The sequence below is a fragment of the Schistocerca piceifrons genome, chromosome 1, assembly GCF_021461385.2.
Source record: "Schistocerca piceifrons isolate TAMUIC-IGC-003096 chromosome 1, iqSchPice1.1, whole genome shotgun sequence".
NCBI lineage: Eukaryota > Metazoa > Arthropoda > Insecta > Orthoptera > Acrididae > Schistocerca > Schistocerca piceifrons.
In genome coordinates this window covers 1044293952-1044318662 of record NC_060138.1, presented here as the reverse complement: position 1 = coordinate 1044318662, position 24711 = coordinate 1044293952, and the positions used below count along the sequence as shown (strand labels likewise).

Below are 24711 nucleotides of genomic sequence, written 5' to 3'. Positions count from 1 at the left end.
TCACTACTTCATCTCTCAGAGCTACCCATTCTTCTTCTACTGTATTTCTTTCCCCCATTCCTGTCAATTGTTCCCTTATGCTCTCCCTGAAACTCTCTACAACCTCTGGTTTAGTCAGTTTATCCAGGTCCCATCTCCTTAGATTCCCACCTTTTTGCAGTTTCTTCAGTTTCAATCTGCAGTTCATAATATAAGCATAAAGACATGATTTGTCGCCGTCAGTAACAATACAGGATAACTTTCGTCAGTGTTGTTCACGACCCAACTGGTGATGAGCAATCAGGGATGCACATATTTGTGATTTTGTGCAAATGGTTCAAATGTCTCTAAGCACTATGGGACATAACATCTGAGGTCATCAGTCCCCTAGACTCAGAACTACTTAAACCTAACTAACCTAAGGACATCACACACATCCATACCCGAGGCGGGATTCGAACCTGCGACCGTAGCAGCGGCGCGGTTCCGGACTGAAGCGTCTAGAACCGCTCTGTCACAACGGCCGGCTGTGATTTTGTGATCTGTGATTTTGGCTTAGAGCTTAGAGCATACGATACTTCACAACACTATTTTTGAAACCTCCCACTGCATGCAAATGTAGCACCATGATGGAATTATCACAGCTCATCACATTTGCCAGTCCTCGAGTAAACGGACATGGATAATTGTGGATTAATAAGTTTAAACGATCTTTATCAGACACCGAAGGTCTTCCTGAACGTGGAGGGTCACTGATGTCAAAACGATCCTCCTTACAACGAAAACACCGTTTTCTTACCTTGCTGTGTCCAATGGCGTTATCTCCATACACGGTGCAAATATTTCTGGCTGCCTCCGCTGCTCATATTCCTCTATTGAATTGAAACAGATCAATACATCGGAAATGTCCACTTGACATCCATTTTCTAGACTACACAGCTACACTCACTACGCGCAAATGACAAAATGACAATATGTAAACTCAAATGGCAATAGTGAACTACAAATAAAAAAAATGACAATCAATGAACAAACCTATAGCAACCGGAATACCAGCATGCAAAACAAAAACAACACGAACTTACACACCAATCTAATAGAAAAACAATAATACGAAGAAAAAGACTGTTTATCGGCACACACAGCGAAACCTAAACGCCATAATGTATGAGGGATGAAATTAAAACACAAGAAGACACTGCTCCCTGAGGTACCCGTATGTAAAAGATACTCGAATGTGGGGATATTTCGTTAACAACTAAAAACAAAACCAGTACTGAAACGCAGTACATAAAATGAACTTGAGCTCCACCGACAAAATTTCGGAAGTTGTTCAGATACATTTTCTGCGCATTCTGGTGGCTTGTTACACAGTAACTACATTCCGATTGATCTTTGTATCTGTATTGTACTGCCGGCCGTTGCAGCCGATCTGTTCTAGGCAGTACAGTCTGAACCACGCTGCTGCTACGGTCGCAGGTTCGAATCCCGCCTCAGACATGGATGTGTGTGATGTTCTTAGGTTAGTTAGGTTTAAGAAGTTCTAAGTCTAGGGGACTGATGACCTCAGATGTTATGTCCTATAGTGCTTGGAGCCATTTGAACCATTTGTATTGTACTGAAAATATCGGATGGTTATAATTAAAGTCCAACGATTCATAGAGGTCCAGTATGGTCTGTAATCGTCGTATATCAGCGAAACTTGGAAAATATTCTAATGCGGAACCGATTTACGCTGGAAAACAAGTAGTTCCAATTTCGGCCACCACGTGCAAATCTGGCGCTTTTAATGCAAGAAAGACGCGTAGACATGTTCCCACATGTAATGGATTAGGAACGGGACGTGGACAGAAAATGTCAAACAAGCGAGAAAGGCATTATGTTGATATTATTAACCTCGCTTATACAGTTTATTCAATATGAGCATAGGAGAGGTCGACGAAGTGCTGTACAGAGCAAGATTTGGACCTGGTGTCCAAAATTGGAACTAATCTTTTTTCCATAGTAAATCGCTTCCGCATTAACGCATTGAAATATCTACCAAGTTTTGCTGCCATACGATAATTATAGCCCACATCAGACCTCTACGAGCAGCTGCAGTTGTATGATAATCGTCTGGTATTTGCAAATCAGTGCGAATGTCGACGGTATTCGCTGTGTTTCTTACTTGGAAACAAACTTGTTTCATTGACTCACACTACTGCTTGGTTCTGTCTCGGGTTTTCAATTTGAATAGCTTTACTGATGGACGTCGTGTATGTATTCACAGCATGCAATGGAAGAGTGCGACAGCGGCGGCAGTCTGTTCCTGCAGCGACGGCAACAACGTCCACTAAGGTTGTTGCTTTGTTATGTGTTTCGTGTTGTACGTTTTGATTATTGCATTTTTCATTGTCGTTAAGGTATTTTCACAGAAACAACTGTGCCAGTGGTACAAACCGAATGTGTCATAATTACGAGGGTCTTTCAATAAGTAATGCAACTGCAGATTGGTTTTATTCAGGATTGCATTACACCATATTATTCCCCACTCTTTTGGCTACTAAACCCTATTTTTCAACATAATCTCCGTTCAATGCGACAGCCGTCCGCCACCTTACTGGGAGGGCCTGTGGTACCACTCTACTGGTCGACGTCGACATCTTGCTGGATCAGTTACCTCCTTCTGTGGTCCTTCGTTGCTCTTTGTTGTCTTCTGCTGGGCCCCAGGCAACCCTTCGGGTACACGGCTTAGAGTACCCCCAATTTCTGGACGAGTGTGTCAGCACAACCAACAGAGACGTCCAGTTGTGCAACACAGTGTTTGATAGCGATCGGTCGATCACCTCGAATGAGAGTGTCCGCACGTTCCAACAATGCAGGAGGCACAGCAACGTGCGACTGGCCGGCAAACGGGAGATCGGACGGGTTTGCAAGACCGTGTTGCGATGATGATAGACGCCTCACCCAACGATTGACCGTGTTTTTGTTCACTGCCAGGTCTCCGTAGACATACCGCAAGACCTTATGAATATCTGCGATGCGCTGGTTTTCCACCACAAGAAAGTTAATTACAGCTGTCTGCTTGGAACGAACCTACGCTACAGACGCCATTTTGAATGCTACTATAGACCCGTCACCTATCGAACTTCATTAAACAGTAGGGGCAAAAGCGGGAATATTCCACGACGTCCCACAAGCAATTCCATATTTTTCAAGCGAATTTGGCCTAGGAGAAAGTGTGTTGCATTACTTATCGAACGCCCCTCATACATTATTACCGTGTAGCGAGCCATCGGAAATCACTGGTCTCTTGAACCAGAACTCAGAACATATCCTTGAACAAACTGTGACATCTTGTCGGTGGGGTTCTGATTCGACGATAATCCGACTTCATGCAACACCGTTCTAGTACGTGTGGAAAAGTATGTGCACTATCTGAGGTGATCATAGAACTTGGGTTTTAGGGCGAACCTAATCATAGATATGTTGAATGCGGAGGTGACTCACATCTGCAAGAAAAACTCAGTCCTGAAGTGTGCTGGAAATGGGTTTCCCTACAGAATTTGTTGTTAAATTAGTTTCATTGCTGTTAAATGTAGAAATGGCACAAAATGTTTCGATGAGAGACTTCGAAAATTGTCAGATTTAAATGTGCGAACGGTTTCGTTTTGGAATTAGTCGGGTCGTGAATCCTCTGTTGTTTAACACAAGAGACTCACGTGGAGTTCTCACTGAAAGATGCGCTAAATATTTTTATGGATGTCCTGTGTGACCTCTAGAACGAAGGTGAAAGCAAATGATTTTATTGTGTTTATGTACAGTCGGTCATGAGAAACACTTTGACATAGCCCTCTACTTCGGGTTCAAATAATGGTCTATATACACTCCTGGAAATTGAAATAAGAACACCGTGAATTCATTGTCCCAGGAAGGGGAAACTTTATTGACACATTCCTGGGGTCAGATACATCACATGATCACACTGACAGAACCACAGGCACATAGACACAGGCAACAGAGCATGCACAATGTCGGCACTAGTACAGTGTATATCCACCTTTCGCAGCAATGCAGGCTGCTATTCTCCCATGGAGGCGATCGTAGAGATGCTGGATGTAGTCCTGTGGAACGGCTTACCATGCCATTTCCACCTGGCGCCTCAGTTGGACCAGCGTTCGTGCTGGACGTGCAGACCGCGTGAGACGACGCTTCATCCAGTCCCAAACATGCTCAATGGGGGACAGATCCGGAGATCTTGCTGGCCAGGGTAGTTGACTTACACCTTCTAGAGCACGTTGGGTGGCACGGGATACATGCGGACGTGCATTGTCCTGTTGGAACAGCAAGTTCCCTTGCCGGTCTAGGAATGGTAGAACGATGGGTTCGATGACGGTTTGGATGTACCGTGCACTATTCAGTGTCCCCTCGACGATCACCAGTGGTGTACGGCCAGTGTAGGAGATCGCTCCCCACACCATGATGCCGGGTGTTGGCCCTGTGTGCCTCGGTCGTATGCAGTCCTGATTGTGGCGCTCACCTGCACGGCGCCAAACACGCATACGACCATCATTGGCACCAAGGCAGAAGCGACTCTCATCGCTGAAGACGACACGTCTCCATTCGTCCCTCCATTCACGCCTGTCGCGACACCACTGGAGGCGGGCTGCACGATGTTGGGGCGTGAGCTGAAGACAGCCTAACGGTGTGCGGGACCGTAGCCCAGCTTCATGGAGACGGTTGCGAATGGTCCTCGCCGATACCCCAGGAGCAACAGTGTCCCTGATTTGCTGGGAAGTGGCGGTGCGGTCCCCTACGGCACTGCGTAGGATCCTACGGTCTTGGCGTGCATCCGTGCGTCGCTGCGGTCCGGTCCCAGGTCGACGGGCACGTGCACCTTCCGCCGACCACTGGCGACAACATCGATGTACTGTGGAGACCTCACGCCCCACGTGTTGAGCAATTCGGCGGTACGTCCACCCGGCATCCCGCATGCCCACTATACGCCCTCGCTCAAAGTCCGTCAACTGCACATACGGTTCACGTCCACGCTGTCGCGGCATGCTACCAGTGTTAAAGACTGCGATGGAGCTCCGTATGCCACGGCAAATTGGCTGACACTGACGGCGGCGGTGCACAAATGTTGCGCAGCTAGCGCCATTCGACGGCCAACACCGCGGTTCCTGGTGTGTCCGCTGTGCCGTGCGTGTGATCATTGCTTGTACAGCCCTCTCGCAGTGTCCGGAGCAAGTATGGTGGGTCTGACACACCGGTGTCAATGTGTTCTTTTTTCCATTTCCAGGAGTGTATATGACATCTCGTCAGTGCGACCGCAGTTACAATATAAATGTATTCTGTTAGTATCACATCTGTAGGATAGCAATGCTGCCGCGCGGGTTTAGCCGAGCGGTCTTGGGCGCTGGACTATGGACTATGCGGCTGGTCCCGGCGGAGGTTCGAGTCCTCCCTCGGGCATGTGTGTGTGTGTGTTTGTCCCTAGGATAATTTAGGTTGTGTATTAGCTTAGGGACTGATGACCTTAGCAGTTAAGTCCCATAAGATTTCACACACATTTGAACATTTTTGATAGCAATATTTTAGTTGCATTTTGTGAGGTAGTAAAAATGTCAACGTAATTCCGAGACCGTGGAGATGGCCTCCACTAACAAGTAAGGCCGATTCGCAATTAACAAGCATCGTTTCGTTTCAGGTAGATTCTGTGAACACTACAATCCAAAAATATTGGACGCACAGCTTTGTTCCGAATAAATGGAAGAGAGAACCGGTGGGCTTGAGCAAGTAAATGTTGTGATGTCACTACTTTCGCTACTGTTACTGCTGAACAAAGCGCAGTATCTGCACTAAAGGTGAACATGATGAAAGGTGACGTCGTCTTGCCACGTGGCGGCGACTGCGACTTTAAGGAGAGGTATCCCAGAACGCCTTGTGCTTCGGCGACTTACATACCTAAGAGGCTCTTTGACACGGTAATAGTTTTCCTTGACCTGCATTTATCTCCAATTGAGCACGTTTAAAGTGGGATGGGGTGACAAGTAGCCACGCGTGCAGTTGCAGGAAGACTCCCGTGGTACTAATATGCATTTTGATGCGTTGATACTAAATGCACATGTCTTGTCGCCATCGTATTTTAAAGCATCAGATATTTATACTAGGTAATAGTATCACCATGACTTAAATCCATGTTTTAGATCATACTGTTAGGCATGTCGACTGGTTTCCCTGATTTTTCCAAATCATTTGAGGCAATGCCAGGAAATTTGCTTTGAATGGGCGTTATAGGTTTCCTTCCCAGTCTGAGCTTGATGCGCCTGTAATATTATTGGTGAATGTGTAACGATCAAATAAAATAAAAAAAATTGTATTTTTGTAGACTTCTTCGTGGCTCGACCTGGTGGGGCTTTTAGCTTTATTTTGTCCACTGTGTACATTTCCACTAAGTTTATTTAAAATATTTGTATTACTTTACCTCTCTTCGGATGTCCATATATTTGTCAGGATTAATCCAAATCCGCATATATCATCCCAAAAGAAAATGGCATCAACAGATTTCAAATGGTAGCCTCAGGGATTACGCTATTTTTGAAACGGCAAAATGAAATTTACTCAGTATAAGATTTAAAAAAAAAAATGTTTTCTTTGGGTACCGATGTGTACTACAAATAAACACATTCTCAACTTCGATCTCATTTCCTACCAGAGGGATCGTTTAGTGCAACTAATTGGTAGCTTGTAATGGGACACAGAGATACAGGTGCAAAAACACTTTGTAACTTTTTTTAAAAATAGAATGCGACTAGAATCTTTATTGTTATGAAATTCAAATTATTTTCCTTCAAACAAATTTAAAAGTTTTTCTTCGCAGTGGATGATATGCCAATCATTCTAATGCCATTCATTATCAGTAATGGACGATATGACCTGAAAATCTGGAATCGGAAACGAGAAACACCAAGTAATAGGTCATATAATAAAAGTTACTGGATTCTTATTAATAATCTTTTATTAGTCAATATCACAAAAATTGTTTATAATCGTTGATAAAAAGCGGCTGCATTAATGAAAATACGTTTATGACGGGCCAAAGCTAGCTGCCGAACTGGGATTCGAATATGGGCAGCTACGTTCCTCAGGAAATGTCCTCCCCATCTGGGGCGTCCAGTTTCGAGTCTTGGTGTGGTGTCAAGTTGTAACCTGTTATGAAAGTTCTGTGCTGCGAGAACATTAATCAAAAGTGTAAAATTTCATTTCACTGGCTTTCTTCGTGTTAGGATTATGCTGTTTCCTCAACTACATCCAGTCCCCAAGGAATGCTGGTTCCGTAGTGTAATTGGAGAGCTAGGATCAAATCCCCACTACACAGCAATGAGAAGACCATTCAAGAGAGGGGGAAGTCTCCTAGGATACTCAGCAGAGGCGATGTGGAACAGAGGCGAGTAGCAATTATGACAGATTAATGAATTACCTGAATAAATACAAACTTTTAAGCGAATCACAGTTTGGTTTCCGAAGTGGCAAAAATACGGAGTCAGCCATAGCAGAATTCACAAAAGTTGTACTTGATGCTCTTGATAAAGATGAGTGTGTCACAGGCATATGTTTGGATCTTTCTAAGGCCTTTGATACAGTCGACCACAAGATTCTATTAAATAAATTAGAAGCATTAGGAATAAGAGGGGTAGCTGATGACTGGTTTCGATCATACCTAACAGACAGGGTACAAAGAGTAGAGATAACACATACTTCAAATAAATCTAAACATTTAGTAAAACATGTATCAGAACCAAAATACATTAATATAGGAGTTCCGCAAGGTAGCATATTAGGGCCAATACTGTTCCTCATCCACATCAATGAATGACTTTCCCAGTAGTGTTACTCATGGCGAAAAAATTCTCTTCGCTGATGACAGCAATATTATAGTCACTGAGAAAACAAGAGAACTTCTTGCCAGGAAAGCAAATGAAACTCTCAAGGTAGTTTATGATTGGTCAATAAGCAATAAAGTGACAATGAACACAAAGTAAACTAATGCCATGAATTTCAGTTTGAAGAGGAAAAATGACAATGTTAAGTTAAATGTAGACGGCACCTCTATAGACTGTGTAACAAATGCAAAATTTCTAGGAATGAATATTGATTCTCAGTTGAAATGCTGTGAACACACAAAGGTACATGCAAACAGAATGATGTCAGCATGTTATGCCCTTAGAACCCTATCTTCAGTGTGTAACATGCGGTGTCTTTTAGTTACATATTATTCATATGTACACTGAGTTCTTAGCTATGGCATTCTTTTTTGGGGAACAATTCCACAAAATATGAACACAATTTTTAAACTGCAGAAAAGAGCCATAAGAATGATAATCACAAGTACTAGTCGAGCTCATTGTAAAGATCTGTTCAAAACACTGGAGATTTTAATTGCTCCATGTGAATACATTTACCAGTCAGTGCACACACCAAAAATAACATTGGTAATTACTGCACAAACAGCTCTGTCCATGACCATGCAACAAGAGATAGACTCAACTTACATTTACCAAGAAAAAATAAACTTAAAACTCAAAATAGCATTTTCTACCAAGGAATAAAACTGTACAATAAATTACCAAAAGAGATTAAAGACATTGCAAAAATACACTTATTTAAAAAGCCAGCTAAAAATACCTGTTATGCAATACATTGTATACATTGAAGGATTACTTAGCTAAAACAGAGTAGGGATTTGATAAAAATGTTAAACAAATAAATAATAATAATGATTACAAACTATCCAACATTCCACATAACACCTTCACTTTATGTTTCTTTCCTTTCTAGAAATACTTACCCCCAAGCTATGCATAGCACAATACTAACACCTCTTTCTCTTTCTAAGCTCAACATCTCACTCATTATGGAGGAATGCTGACTCAGTTTTTTTAGGATAGCAAATGGGAAGTTGCGGTACAGAAAATGGCCTAGAGATCAGCAGTGTGTGTGTGTGTGTGTGTGTGTGTGTGTGTGTGTGTGTGCTCAACATCTCACTCATTATGGAGGGATGCGGAATCAGTTTTTTTAGGATAGCAAATGGGAAGTTGCGGTACAGAAAATGGCCCAGAGATCAGCAATAAGTGTTATGAAACAATGTGTGTATAGTGTGTGCAGTTACTGATAGTGAGAAATGAGTGAACAGTGTGGCATTACATTACTTAATAATTTTATTTGTAAAAAAAGGTATTGTATACCAGGAGTAAATCTAATGATTGTCTCTAAGTAAAAGACTGTAAATATATGTCTATACGAATTAGCTTATTTTAAATTGATCTAAATTTGTAAATACTTTGACATGTCCTATATCCTTGTAAAAAGAGATCTACGGATGAATAAAGCTACTACTACTACTACTACTACTACTACTACAAAGTTTATTGGCTTCATAGGAAGTGAATGAGGGCGCAAACACTTCAAGGTATAATTTAAGAGCACTTTATTTCTCTATAATGAAACCACACCAGGAGAGGTGTCTTACAGTGGGTTTTTAAACATCAACGATTATACTCTGCCACTCTATATGTTACTTATTTCCACCAACTCTCAGTTTCGAAATTCTACCTTCTACTACCAGAGACGAATGCTCTGCTTGTGTGTCTTTCTGGAGATACTCTGTCAAATATTAAGACGAAACAAGAGGCGACTGGGAGGCAGCGCTAGTTCCTTCCTCTGTTCTGACACACAGAAAAGTGCTAGTTATCCCTCGTTGCGACTGCCGCAACTAGTTGCTAGGAGACAAGTGTAAGACGGCACTTGTTCCTCTGTACATCCTGATGCACAGAAATATATTACTCGTTGCTAATTATAGAGACAAACTCTACAGAGCATATTCTTTACTAAAAGGCACAACCTCAAGATAAATAACTACCAAAGACATGGGTTGCAAATTGGCACATTATTATTTCACAGCGCCTACGAACGAGTATATCGAAAATGACGAAGCTGGTCGAATGCTCACGTGCTACTGCCGGGAGCATCTACGGAAAGAGATAGAAGGACAATGAAACTACCACTAAGTGCTAAACGGTTGGACGCCCAAGACTCTTCGGGGAACACAGTATTAGGAGGCTTGTCTGCTCTGTAAAGTAGGACAGATGGCGATCAGTGGCATCTCTGCCAAAAGAGCGCAATGCTGGTGCACGCACAAGTGTTTCGGAGTACACCGTTCATCGTACATTGTTGCACACGGAGCTCCGCAGCAGAGTAGTCCGACGTGTTCACATGTTGACTCAACGACATCGTCAATTACTATTTCAGTGGGCACGGGACCATCGGAATTCGACCGTTGATCAATGGAAACGTGTCGGCTCTTCGGGTGAATCAGATTTTTGGTGCATTAGGTCGATGATCGTCTCCACAAATGCCTTCATCGAGATGAAGGCTGCTCGAAACATGCAGCGCGCCAAGGACGCAGTATTACACTATGGTAGACAGTCTCCTGCGCTTGCATGAGGCCTGTAGTGGTACTCGAAGACACGCGGACAGCTGCGAACCACCTGCATCCCTTTATGGTAGACGTTTTCCCCGAAGGCGATGTCATCTTTCAGCACTATAATTGTCTGTGTCTCGGAGCCAGGACCGTGCTACAATGATCTGAGGAGCATTATAGGTTGATGTATCGGCTACCAAATTAGCCTGATGAAAATTCTATGGAACCCATTTGGGTTGCTATAGGGCGCCATCCCCACGTACGCAAATCAGCGGGCCGTTATTTGCGCAAATTGCGTGATCAATACGTAGACACATATAACGCCTTATAACCTTAGAAACCCACAGACACACTGTCGGATCCCTGATACGCAGAATGAGTGATGTATTTCGTTTAAAAAACGGCAAACAAGCTATGAAGCAAGGGGTCATAATGTTTTGACACATCACTGTAGCTCTGTTATTCTAGGGCCGTGGCCATGGACGGCCCGTCCTGCTTTCTCTTCTACATATGATAACATCTGTCTGCCCCACTTCTTGGCCATCTCAACGTGTCTTCCCAGCATCATACCCGTGTGTGGTGTTTAACATTATTACTTAAACATGTCTCCTTTCTTTTCATACCGTCGAAGAAACTTCTTACATTAACAAAATTTGACAGCCATGACACTTCTTACAAGAAAAGCTTGACCTACTACATTAATAAACCTTGACAGCCGCGACAATACATCATGAGTCTTTGTTTAGGTGACTAATGTAGTCATACTACTTCTAAACAACTTCATTTTCTCTGTTACACTATGTGATCAAAAGTATCCACACACCCCCAAAAACATACGTTTTGCAAATTAGGCACATTGTGCTGCGATCTACTGCCAGGTACTCCATATCAGCGACCTCAGTAGTCATTAGACATCGTAAGAGAACAGTATGGAGCGCTCCGCGGAACTCACGGACTTCGAACGTGATCAGGAGATTGGGTGACACTTGTGTCATGCGTCTGCACGCGAGATTTCCACACTCCTAAACATCCCTAGGTCCACTGTTTTCGATGTGATACTGAAGTGGAAACGTGAAGGGGCACGTACAGCACAAAAGCGTACAGGTCGACCTCGTCTGTTGACTGACAGAGACCGCCGATAGATGAAGAGGGTCGTAATGTGTAATAGGCAGACATCTATCCAGGCAAGCACAATGGAATTCCAAACTGCATCAGAATCCACTACAAGTACTATGACAGTTAGGCGGGAAGTGAGAAAAGTTGGGTTTTATGGTCGAGCGGCGTATGGGGAATGCCCGGTGAACGTCATGTGCCAGCGTGTGTAGTGCCAACATTAAAATTCAGAGGCGGTGGTGTTAGGGTGTGGTCGTGTTTTTCATGGAAGGGCACTATCACAGAACAGGCTTACATTGACGTTTTAAGCACCTTCTTGCTTCCCACTGTAGAAGAGCAATTCGGCCATGGCAGTTGCATCTTTCAGCACGATCGAGTACCTGTTCGTAGCCGGCCGTTGTGGCCGACCGGTTCTAGGCGCTTCAGTCCGGAACTGCGCTGCTGCTACTGTCGCAGGTTCGAATCCTGCCTCGGGCATGGATGTGTGTGATGTCCTTAGGTTAGTCAGGTTTAAGTAGCTCTAAGTCAAGGGGGCTGATGACCTCAGATGTTAAGTCCCATAGTGCTCAGAACCATTTGATCCATTTTTGAACATGTTTGTAATCCACGGCCTGTGGCGGAGTGGTTACTCGACAATAACATCCCTGTAGAGGACTTGCCTGCACAGAGTGCTGACCTGATTTCTATAGAACACCTTTTGGATGTTTTGGAACGCCGACTTCATGCCAGGCCTCACCGACCGACATCGATACCTCGCCTCACTTCAAAAATGTGTGTGAAATCTTATGGGACTTAACTGCTAAGGTCATCAGTCCCTAAGCTTACACACTACTTAACCTAAATTATCCTAAGGACAAACACACGCACATGCACCCATGCCCGAGGGAGGACTCGAACCTCCGCCGGGACCAGCCGCACAGTCCATGACTGCAGCGCCCAAGACCGCTCGGCTAATACCGCGCGGCTCGCCTCAGTACAGCACTCCGTGAAGGATGGGCTGCCGTTCCCCATGAAACCTTCCAGCACCTGTTTGAATGTATGCCTGCGTGAGTGGAAGCTTCATGAAGGTTAAGGGTGAGCCAACACCATATCGAATTCCAGCACTACCGATGGAGGGCGCCACGAACTTGTAGGTCATTTCAGCCAGGTGTATGTATACTTCATACAGCAAAATATGAAATCCGACAGCTGGCAGCAGTGCTGCTATCTTTCAATTGCGAAGCGCAAGAAGCTGGTGGTGGTACAGAAGCTATGGGACTGAAAACGAAACTCGTCTACAGACATACGTTAAAAAAACACTGAGGCGTTGCCTTAAAACTGTACACTAAATTGCGATACTTGATTGACTGTGGTAAATTCTTGAAGCAGCCATGCAAAGCGCACTTTAAATGTAACGGCTGTTCTCTGCTGTCGTACATTAGAGTGTTATACATTATATGAATGTACTGTGGTCGTGCCATGAGATATCCACGGTCGGAGGATGAGAGTCGCAGTAAGAAGAAAGTGCTTTGTCTGCAGGCACATCATGACTAGCGAAGTCCTAGAGGCAAATATCAGCCGCCTGTTAATGTGGCAAATGGGCCAATGTTGGTAATTCTGGCTGTAGCGTCCGTGCCAGCTGACATGCCTGGAAGATTTGTTGAAGTTGAGAGAATGCCTAGAGAATTGTTGGATGTGAGGTCCGCCAGTTATGCAAAACACCGTTTTTTCTTAATACCCAAATATGTTTCAGCACCACTGTGCCATCATCAGTGGGCTTCCGTTTTATTTATTCTGTAATGTGAACATTTTTGTTAAATGATTACAAAATTATGTGGATGTTTAGTTTAAAAAACAGTAGCTACCTGTGGTAAATAATACAAAAATGATCCGAAAAATTCATGCTCACCAAGTGTAAAGGTATTAAAAAAAAGAAACGAACCATTGTTTCAACTAATCATCCACATAATTTTGTAATAGTTTAACAAAATGTTCACATTGCAGAATAAATAAAACGGAAACCCACTGATGATGGCACAGTCGTGCTGAAACATGTTTGGGTACTGAGAAAAAACGGTGTTTTGCATAACTGGCGGACACCTCACATCCTACAATTTTAGCTGAAAACACGGTCAACACAAGGAGCTGCAAATCCAAATGATGAATGCCTGGAGAATGTTACCTGCGAGCAAGTACAGTGTCAACAGTGAAATAAGGAGGAAGTGATGCTATAGTATGGGGATGTATTTCGTGGAAACGACGTGGTCCCATTACTGCACTTAAGACAATGCTAAATGCCGAAGGATACGAACATAGCTTTGTGTTCTGTGCGCAGTAGAGGAACAGTTCGGAACGATGATTATATCTATCAGCATCACAGTGTCCCCTATCATAAAGCAGTGTCTCTGAGGCAATGGTTTGTGGACAATAACATTACTGAAATTTACGAACTTCCAGCGTGCTGGACTAGCTGTGGGTCAGCAACTTCCTTTTATCACTACAACGAAAAACCAGGCCAGAGTTGCAAAATTTCAGTTTGTTTATTCAGTCGCTGACTTTCTGGCTGGGAGCCATTTTCAAATCATCGTAATATAGACAAAAGTGGTGTTTCCAAATATGCAGAAACATGTCAAAAATGTTTCCATATTTGGAAATATCATGTTTGACTATGTTACGATGATTTGAAAATGGGCCCCGGCCCGAAACTAGTCAACAGTGAATAAAAGAAAGTGAAATTTGCAACTTTGGACTGGTGCTGAATTCCTGAAATTGAATGGCCTTGCCAGAGTCTCGACTTTGGGATGAGTTAGAAGATCGACTTCACTTCGGACACCAGCGTCCAAAGTCACTACCTTCTCTGGTTTTTGTTCTTGAGGAAGAATGGGCTCTCATTCTTCCTCAGACGTTCAGACATCTTTGCTGCATGTTCAACAGGCAAATTGTAAAGTTTTAAATTTTTATTCCTACTGGGGCCAGAGAGTAGAGGCCAGCCCGGCCGATAATCTAATCAAGTAAGCCACTGGGCGGTACTGTTGACATTACGACAAACACTCTGGGCAGACAGGAGTTTGCGACGCCAGTCAACAGTCGAGTGCGTGGAACAGCTAACACGGTGTACCCAAGCATGAAGTAATATTTTGTGACTTGGACGCTAACGTGCTACCGAGAAACTAACACGCTGCAAATTCAACCAGGCCTAACAATCTGTGATCATGGCAGAGCGAGCTAGGAAAAGCTGACTGGACAAGGAGTAGGAAACAAACTTACTCGTCCTCCCCCCTCTAGTAGGTATAGTCAGAAGCGTAGCTATGAGGGCGTAAATAACAGAGCTTGGGGGCTCAAAGGATTCAGTCTTGCAGCCACTGTGTTTGTGTCTTGATCTGGAGAGAAATATGGGCTTTTGAGCTTCAGAGAAACCACTACCCGTCATTGGTGACGACAATCGGATGATGAGCCGCCCACTGACTGAGTCATCGAGTGCCAGTGAGGCATGTCTACCTGTGACGCAGCGGTCGCGGGACTTGGGAAACTTCACCGATGAGGGGAGCTAGCGTACAACAAGTATCCGCTCTCTGAGGGACTTCGGCCGATGGACTGCAAGCTACGATCCTGTTTGTTGAGGTATGCCCTCAGAGCCTTCCAGCCACCTAGATGTCATCGGCCACCATCCTGGTCGATCCCTGGGAGGGACGACTGGGAGACTGCTGCTTGGCAATGGGCTTCAAGTGTCGGGTACTGCACCCAAACGCACGCCATGGGGATCACGAGCAAGCACAGAGGTGCATAGTCCGCAAGGTTCTGGAGGACGTGGGCTGGTCACACTCGTTCTTCGGCGCTGGCAGCATGCACGGTATTGCCTGCTGGTGTGCAGCTCGCCATCGTGGTAGCTGCCATCCGCGGACCAGGACAATGGAGGTCACAGGTGGATCGGGGGATCAGAGCATTCCGCGATTGGCTCCATTTGCAAGCGCACAGTCCGGTTGTGCTGTATAGCGCTGCTTGAATAAACGCCTATCAATATTACCACTGTTTGACTATACATCCCGGCGTAAATCTCCCCTCTCCCTCACCACTTCTGTCACCCATCCTGCCGTGTTGTGGCGCGGAAGAAGCCGGGTCCTTCCATCTTACCCTGAAAGTGTCACCATCCGAGTTAAAGCCGTCATAAATGCGAAGGGTGGTCACACCCCATGTTAACGTCAACTATAAAGTGTGCCGATTCTGTTGATCGGACAGTGTATGCGTTCGATGATCTCTTCGAATTTATGGAATCGATGTTTTAACGCCAATGAACTGCTGCTGTAAGTGTTATTACAATGTATAGCAGACAAAAGCCGCTGACTACAGCGGCCTATCTGCTAATATCATCCCACTGAACGAGGGAAAGTATTCTCTGTAAAAGTAATGGAAGCCACTGATGAGGCCAATGAAGACGCTGGCAGGTCGACACTCACCGATGCAGTTGCGCGGTCCGGCGCTGAAGGGTATGTAGGCATAGGGGTGCCTGCCCGTCGAGTTCTCCGGCAGGAAGCGCTCTGGCAGGAAACGCTCGGGCTGCGGGAAGCATCGCGGGTCTCGGTGCAGCATGTACGTCACCACCAGCGCCGTCGTGCCCGCCGGCACCTGGTAGCTGCCTGCAACACCAAGCGGCACGACCGACGTCAAGTGGGCCTCACCGCTGGTACATACACTGCTCTGCAGAAATTAAGGACGAGACAGACAAAGTAATGTACACTCATGCTCATAAATTAAGGATAATTGCAGAATGTGGTGCCACACTACGTGGCACTACACAAAACTGGCGCTAATAGCATAGGTACACAGGGAACACACAAGACACAGATATGTAAGACCACGGTATTGGGGATAAGTTGAGAAAACCGCCCCGAAACACATATGCTACAAAACGCCACTGTTTCCTGTACCGCGACATCAATATGGGATATGATCACTACGCACAACGCGTTGGCGTACTCTGGATCAGGTGGTCGAGCAGCTGCTGGAGTATAGCCTCCCATTCTTGCACCAGTGCCTGTAGGAGCTCATGAAGTGTCGTAGGGGTTTGAAAACGCACAGCCGGCCGCAGTGGCCGAGCGGTTATAGGCACTACAGTCTGGAACCGCGAGACTGCTACGGTCGCAGGTTCGAATCCTGCCTCGGGCATGGATGTGTGTGATGTCCTTAGGTTGGTTAGGTTTAAGTAGTTCTGAGTTCTAGGGGACTGATGACCTCAGCAGTTAAGTCCCATAGTGCTCAGAGCCATTTGAACCATTTTTTGAAAACGCACAGGGATACGTCGACTGAGAGCATCTCAGACGTGCTCGATGGGGTTTAGGTCTGGAGAACAGGCAGGCCACTCCATTCGCCTGATATCTTCTGCTTCAAGGTACTCCTACACGATCGTAGCTCGGTGGGACTGTGCGTTACCATCCACCAAGAGGAAGGTGGGACCCACTGCACCCTGAAAACGCGGACATACTGGTGCAAAATGACGTCCCAACACACCTGACCTGTTACAGTTCCTCTGTCAAAGACATGCAGGAGTGTACGTACCTCAATCCTAATCCCACCTCACACCATCAAACCACGACCTCCATACAGGTCCCTTTCAAGGACATTAAGGAGTTGGTATCTGATTCCTGGTTCACGCCAGATGAAAACCCGGCGAGAATCACTTTTCAGACTGTACCTGAACTTGTCCGTGAACATAACCTGGGGCCACTGTTCCGACAACCACGTACTGTGTTCTTGACACCAGGCTTTACGGGCTCTCCTGTGACCGGGGGTCAGTGGAATGCACCTTGCAGGTCTCCGGGCGAATAAACCATGTCTGTTCAGTCGTCTGTAGACTGTGTGTCTGGACACAACTGTTCCAGTGGTTGCGGTAAGGTCCCAAGAAGGCGATCTACAGTACTCCGTGGCCGTCTGCGGGCACTGATGGTGAGATATCTGTCTCTTGTGGTGTTGGTACACTGTGGACGGCCCGTACTGTAGCGCCAGGACACGTTTCCTGTCTGCTGGAATCGTTGCCATAATCGTGAGATCACACTTTGTGGCACACGGAGGGCCCATCCTGCGACCTGCCGTGTTTGACCAGCCTGCAGTCGCCCTAGTATCCTATCCCTCATAACGTCATCAATATGTGTTCTTTGAGCCATTTTCAACACACAGTCACCATTAGCACGTCTGAAAACGTCTGCAGACTTACTCGCTGCACGGTACTCTGACAAGCACCAACACATCTCTGCGTATATGGACTGCTGCCAGCGCCACCGTGCGACGACCGCAGGTCAAATGCAGCGCATGGTCATACCTAGAGGTGATTTAAACCCACAAACCGCCCACCAGACCATTGTTTCATCATGTATCAGCATTATCCTGAATTTATGAGCGTGAGTGTAGTATACTAACCTCTCGGTGAAGATGAACAGAAGTGCGGGAACATGCTGGCCCCTAATCGTGAACAGAAAGATGGACGTCACATGGTGTGAGGTCATCGTGGTTATAACGCGAAATGGAGACGTCGCGCAACGTGACGCAGCAGTTGGAGGAACGGAAACAGACAGTGTGTGTCGATCAGTGAGCAGTTACGGCGCACTGTACAGGTGTTCTTCATTGTAAGGTGGTCCCTAGACAACATATGAATGACTTGACATGGGGAGCGTTCCGAACCACAGGCAATGCTGCCCGAAGGAGAGGAATGGTCGAAAACGGCCAGCTAAAGCAGCAGATGACAGCTACATTGTTCAACAGCCAAAAAGCGATCCAAATTCAACAGCGGGTGCAACTGCAACGGCAATTAACGGGTTGCACGGCATGCGGTCTCACGCTCCACAGTCCCACACTGACTGAATGGGGCTGATCTCTTTGGGACTAAACTGATGAGGACTGCGGCCGCATGCTATACTCGGATGAGAGCAGATTCATTATGTGTGGATCGCCCAATGTTATTGTGACACTGTACTTCAGCCGCATGTGTGTCTTTTCAGGGAAGCATTCGGCCCTGATTTCATTTTTTATGTAGCACAATGCGCGACAGCATAGAACAGCGCAGGTGAGAAACTCTTGGAACGAGACGACACTCGGCGAATGGACTGGCCTGCCCGTTACCTCAACTTAAATCCGATCGATCAGGTATGGGATGCGGTAGGGAGACGCATTGCTGCACGTCTACATGCACGGAAGACCACGCAGCAGTTGTCTACCGTGCTGATGGAGATACGGAACGCCCTACCAAAAGTATTCCCTACCAATCTTGTGGCCAGCATGGAGGCACGTTGCAGAGCGTCCATTGCTGTCTATGGCGATCACACGCTATTAAGAACCATGTCCCTCCTTTTGTAATGTCCATGAACCATCATGAGCCACGGTGAGTGCAGTGTAACTGTTGTCTTTGAATAAAAATGTCATTTCTATTCGACTCATTGCATATTTCTTTCAGGTACTTTCTGCACTACACTCTGGCAGTTCTTCTATGTAAAGTATATGTTTCGTCGAGCTACACTATGTGATCAAAAGTATCCGGACACCCCCAAAATCACACGTTTTCATATTAGGTGCATTGTGCTGCCACCTGCTGCCAGGTACTCCATATCAGCGACATCAGTAATCATTAGACATCGTGAGAGAGAATGGGGTGCTCCGCAGAACTCACGGACTTCGAACGTGGTCAGGTGATTGAGTGTCACTTGCGTCATACGTCACACTCCTACATATCCCTAGCTCCACTGTTCCGATGTGATAGTGAAGTACGCCACAAAAGCACACAGGCCGACCTCGTCTGTTGACTGACAGAGGCCGCCGGCAGTTGAAGAGGGTCGTAATGCGTAATAGGCAGACATTTATCCATACCATCACAAAGGAATTTCAAACTACATCACGATCCACTGCAAGTACTATGATAGGCAGGAGGTGAGAAAACTTGGATTTCATGGTCGAGCGGCTGCTCATGACCCACATATCACGCCGGTAAATGCCAAACGACGCGTCGCTTGGTGTAAGGAGCGTAAACATTGGACGACTGAACAGTGGAAAAACGTTGTGGAGTGACGGATCGCGGTACACAATGTGGTGATCCGATGGCAGGGTGTGGGTATTGCGATGAACGTCATCTGCCAGAATGTGTAGTGCTAACAGTAAAATTCGGAGGCGGTGCTGTTATGGTGTGGTCGTGTTTTTCGTGGAGGGGGCTTGCACCCTTTATTGTTTTGCGTGGCACTATCACAGCACATGCCTACATTGATATGTTAAGCACCTTCTTGCTTCCCACTGTTGAAGGGCAATTCGGGGATGGCGATTGAATCTTTCATAACGATCGAGCACCTGTTTCTAACGCACGGCCTGTGATGGAGTGGTTACTCGACAATAACATCCCTGTAAAGGACTGGCCTGCACAGTTTCCTGACCTGAATCCTATAGAACACCTTTGGGATGTTTTGGAACGCCGACTTAGTGCCAGGCCTCACCGAACGACATCGATACCTCTCCTCAGTGCAGCACTCCGTGAAGAATGCGCTGCCATTTCCCAAAAACCTTCCGGTACCTGATTGAACGTATACCTGCGAGAGTGGAAGGTGTCATCGAGGCTAAGGGTGGGCCAACACCATATTGAATTCTAGCATTATCGATGGAGGGCACGACGAACTTGTAGGTCATTTTCAGCCAGGTGTCCGGATACTTTTGATCACATAGTATCATTTCGGTGTGACACATACGCGAAAGTTACTTTCCTCATTACGTTTTGCGCATCTTTGTACATAGCAACTGATGGAAATAAGTGCAGTGGAGAAAAAACTACTATGTTATGTCTCAAGAAATATCAAGCTAATACAGTGAAACACAGCATCCATTCTTGATACAGGCCTTCGTTCGGCAAGGGAGTGAGTCTACCACTTTCTTTAGGAATGGCATATCAAGCCGACGTCCTCAGTGATAATTAGATACTGCAGAACTACCAAACAGTCGGGATGTCGATAGCTACATTTCACCTCTATTCGAAATAATCACAGATATTTTCAAGGGATTAAGAGCAGGAGATGTAGTGGGCTAGTCGTTGTGCACAGGCTACCTGAATTTTCGTCAAACCAGGAACATATGGATGCAGCCATATGAACACGTCTGTTTGTGTATCGAAAGACGGTAGTGTCACTACTCTCATGAATGTGTGGGAGAGTGGCCAACATTTGACCACCTAGAAAACTGGGAGACACTGGGGCGACAGAAATCATGGGATAGCGATATGCACAGGAGCTGTCATTTATCCTCAGGTGATTCATGTGAAAAGGTTTCCAACGTGCTTATGGCCGCACGGCGGGATTTAATAGCCTTTGACCGCGGAATGGTAGTTGGATCTAGATGCATCGGACATTCCATTTCGGAAATCGTTAGGGAATTCAATATTCCGGGATGTACAGTGTGAAGAGTGTGCCGAGAATACCAGATTTCAGGCATTACCTCTCACCATGGACAACGCAGTGGCCGATGGCCTTCACTTAACGACCGAGAGCAACAGGATTTGCATAGAGTTGTACATGCTAACAGACAAGCAATACATGGTGAAATAAACGCAAAAATCACCGTGGGACGTACAAGGAACGTTAATAAACTATGGCAGCAGACGACCGAAGTGAGTGCCTTTGCTACTAGCACGACATCGTCTGCAGTGCCTCTCCTGGGCTCGTGACGACATCGGTTGGACCCTAGACGACGGGAAAATTGTGGGCCTGGTTAGATGAGTCTCGATTTCAGTTAGTAAGAGCAGACGGTAGGGTTCGAGTATGGCGCAGACCCCATGAAGCCGTGGACCCAAATTGTCTACAAGGTGTGGTGCAAGCTAGTGGTGGCTCATGATGCTGTGAGCTGTGTTTACATGGAGTGAACTGAGTCCTCTGGTCCAAATGAAGGGATCATTGACTGGAAGTGGTTATGTTTGGCTACTTGGAGATCACGTGCAACCATTGTTCCCAAACAACAATGGAATTTTTAAACATGACAATGCGTCATGTCACTGGACCACAATTCTTCGCAACTGGTTTGGAGAACAATCTGGACAGTTCGAGCGAATGATTTGGCCACCCAGATCGACCGACATGAATCCCATGGAACATTTATGGGACATAAACAAGAGGTCAGTTCGTGCACAAATTCCTGCACCGGCAACACTTTCGCAATTGTGGACGACTGTAGAGGCAGCGTGGTGCAATATTTTTGCGGGTGACTTCCAACGACTTGTTGAGTCGAAGCCACGTCGGGGTGCTCCACTACAGCGGAATAAAGGAGGTCCGACACGATATTTGGAGGTTTTCCGTGGCTTTTGTCACCTGAGTGTAAATATCTTGGATCATGTTCATGGTAAACTAAATGGGTGGGTCCAACTCATTGTGCAAAAGACACCCGCAAAACGTCACAAAACCACCGGTGGGCAGACGTACACCTCGTCACTGCACTAAAACCCGTTTCATTATTATAAACAGGGGCAACAGAGTGGCTCTGCTGACCACACTACACGTCACCAGTCACCTAATATGACCACACTATACGTCAGCAGTCAACTAATATGACCACATTACAAGTCAGCAGTAACCTAATGTACAGTTGCATCGCTCATTGTAGACGTGCAGCTTTATGAAACGCTTTGAGCATTGGTCTTTCGGGAGGTACCTGACTATTCACGGCCATTTCATGCAGTTCCCTTAGCAATATTCGCTCGGAAGTTGGTTGTGATGGGCCTGCATTCACTGAAAGCAAGCAATACCTGCTGGTTTTTGAAACCGATCGCCATTCACAAGACACTACCTCTTTTTTTCCCATTTTGTTCAGTATTGTTCGTTGCGTTTTTTGTCTGGGCGGACGTCACACGACATCCGTTCAAGTTGATCGTCGATTCCTTTACTCAGTTTTTTTTTTATTACAGAGGGTGAGCAGCCCTCTGAGCGAACACGCTGAGCTACCGTGCCGGCACCTCCGGCTCCTACCGCCTAGGGTCTTTTTACGACTGTAGTTCTTACGCCATTTTACATGGCTGTGAGTGGTTCATCATTCCTTGTAGACACGCTGGGCAGTCCTCACTCACACAATCCGGGCACTTCATTCACGGTGCTGCCATGGGCACAGCAACATTTCTGGCTCTTAGAATCATTGCGTCGTTCCCACTGGCTATATTCGAGTTTGGCCATGCTACAGGTTATATTCGAGGTGGGCCATGCTATGAGAAATGTATGACATAACAAATTGGAAAGAGGCAAACAGTGCAATGCTGTTACCTTGGTGCAGCCCTAGTGGAAAATTGCGCCAACAGAATATACGTGCTATCTGATTGGCTGCTCTGGTGAAAGCTAGAGGCAGTTATACTCCTTACCTGCGCACCAAACTGATTAGTTTAATTTTTTATAATGATCAAACTAATCGTCAGATATAATCCAAAACGGCAAGGAGATCCTCTGAATAATGCACTATTATGACATAATTAGAACGTAATTTTATAGCCAGTCTTAAATAAACAACTGACTTACTAAGGAGGAACGAATCACTTCGTGCGTCATCGACAATATTACGAATGACCGCCCAGCACAATGGTTCGCGCTGAACTGGTCAATGCTAATAAGTGAGATGGCATGGCGTTCGGAAGTGCGCGGTTAAGCTGGGTCATTTGCGAGCAAAACAGATTATATTATCAGCTGCAGAACGTGTAAGCGGTCTTGTCATATGTTAATAATTTTTTTTTTTTAGTGTGAGAATGATTGACACTTTTGCGAGTGATCTTGATAGTAGCACAATTTGTTGTTTTATCTGAAGGAATATTTATAATGTTTATAATTTTAAAAAGCTGGCATTCCTATAAACTACCGAATTCATTAATTAGGCGAAAAAAAGTCATAGCATATATTTGAATGTAGTCTATATGTGAATGCAAACTGGCGTCGAAATCTTCTCAGTTTTCTATCCGGGTGGAAAAGCGAGAATATTTCGCAAGCCTTAGCATGTTTCACCGTAATTCCATAAAAGCATCAGTCGAAAGCAAACGATTCAAATCCTACGCTCTGCTTCTGTATTGAGGCAACGACATCGTACAAAGAAGCCACGTAGGTGGAAATACTAGAACTTTAGTTCAAATGGTTCTGAGCACTATGGGACTTAACATCTGTGGTCATCAGTCCCCTAGAACTTAGAACTACTTAAACCTAACTAACCTAGGGACATCACACACATCCATGCCCGAGGCAGGATTCGAACCTGCGACCGTAGCAGTCGCGCGGTTCCGGACTGCGCGCCTAGAACCGCCAGACCACCGCGGCCGGCTACTAGAACTTTAGTGTCTCATTCTGCTGTGGAAAGACGCAACTTACATGTTGTGTTACTCCAGTAAAAATGGGGACAGTATGGTGTCATCTGTCGTTACTAACCGCTTTCTTTATCGCCAATGAAAAGGTGAGTTACTTGATTTCGCTGTTGGGGTGGAAGAAGAGGCGAACAATTTGTAATTACGCTGTAGCGTCTCTAAACACAACAGCTCCTTTTGCCATTCTCTCGCGTCAACCCATCTTACTGTGCTGATTCCACGCAGGAAAGATGAGGGAACCAGCATTATATATCTACTTTCATCGTTCTGGATCTGCACTACACAGAAGACGATACAGTCTCGCAAGACAGATAACCTTGTCAATAGGGATTTGAGATTCCAGCTTACTACAGCTCTGAACCCTGACATTTCTACCAACACATTTCAACAAGCAAGATATTCCCAACGACATTCTTGTGTCATAGCAAATAAATTTGTTTTGGCTCCCAGCCACAGTGACGCTTGGAAGCAACACCACTTGTGACTCGGCGCAGACCACAGCCCAGGGGCTCTCTACATGCTACCGACATCAAGTTCCTTGACCATCATCCGTCTGATTGGAAACGGGTCACACATATGCGATTTCCTGACGTGGCCTCCATAAGAACGCCACGGAGTGAACAGTGGCCGATGTGGCTATCATCCTAACAATTCCACAGATGACTATTTCCTTCAACTTTATCCACTTTATCTTCCGCCAAGTAAATTAAACATCTACATCTACATCTACATTGATACTCCGCAAGCCACCCAACGGTGTGTGGCGGAGGGCACTTTACGTGCCCCTGTCATTACCTCCCTTTCCTGTTCCAGTCGCGTATGGTTCGCGGGAAGAACGACT

At 45.6% G+C, this 24711-nt stretch overlaps 1 protein-coding gene across 1 annotated transcript in view; it reads right to left on the bottom strand.

Moving 5' to 3' along the window:
• The window catches only part of LOC124777454 (cytochrome P450 4c3), a 315881-nt gene that overhangs the window by 9666 nt on the left and 281504 nt on the right, over nt 1-24711 (bottom strand). Inside the window, exon 13 of the mRNA XM_047252874.1 lies at nt 15988-16167. Coding sequence (XP_047108830.1) covers nt 15988-16167 — 180 coding nt within the window. The remainder of the gene's footprint in view (nt 1-15987; nt 16168-24711) is intronic.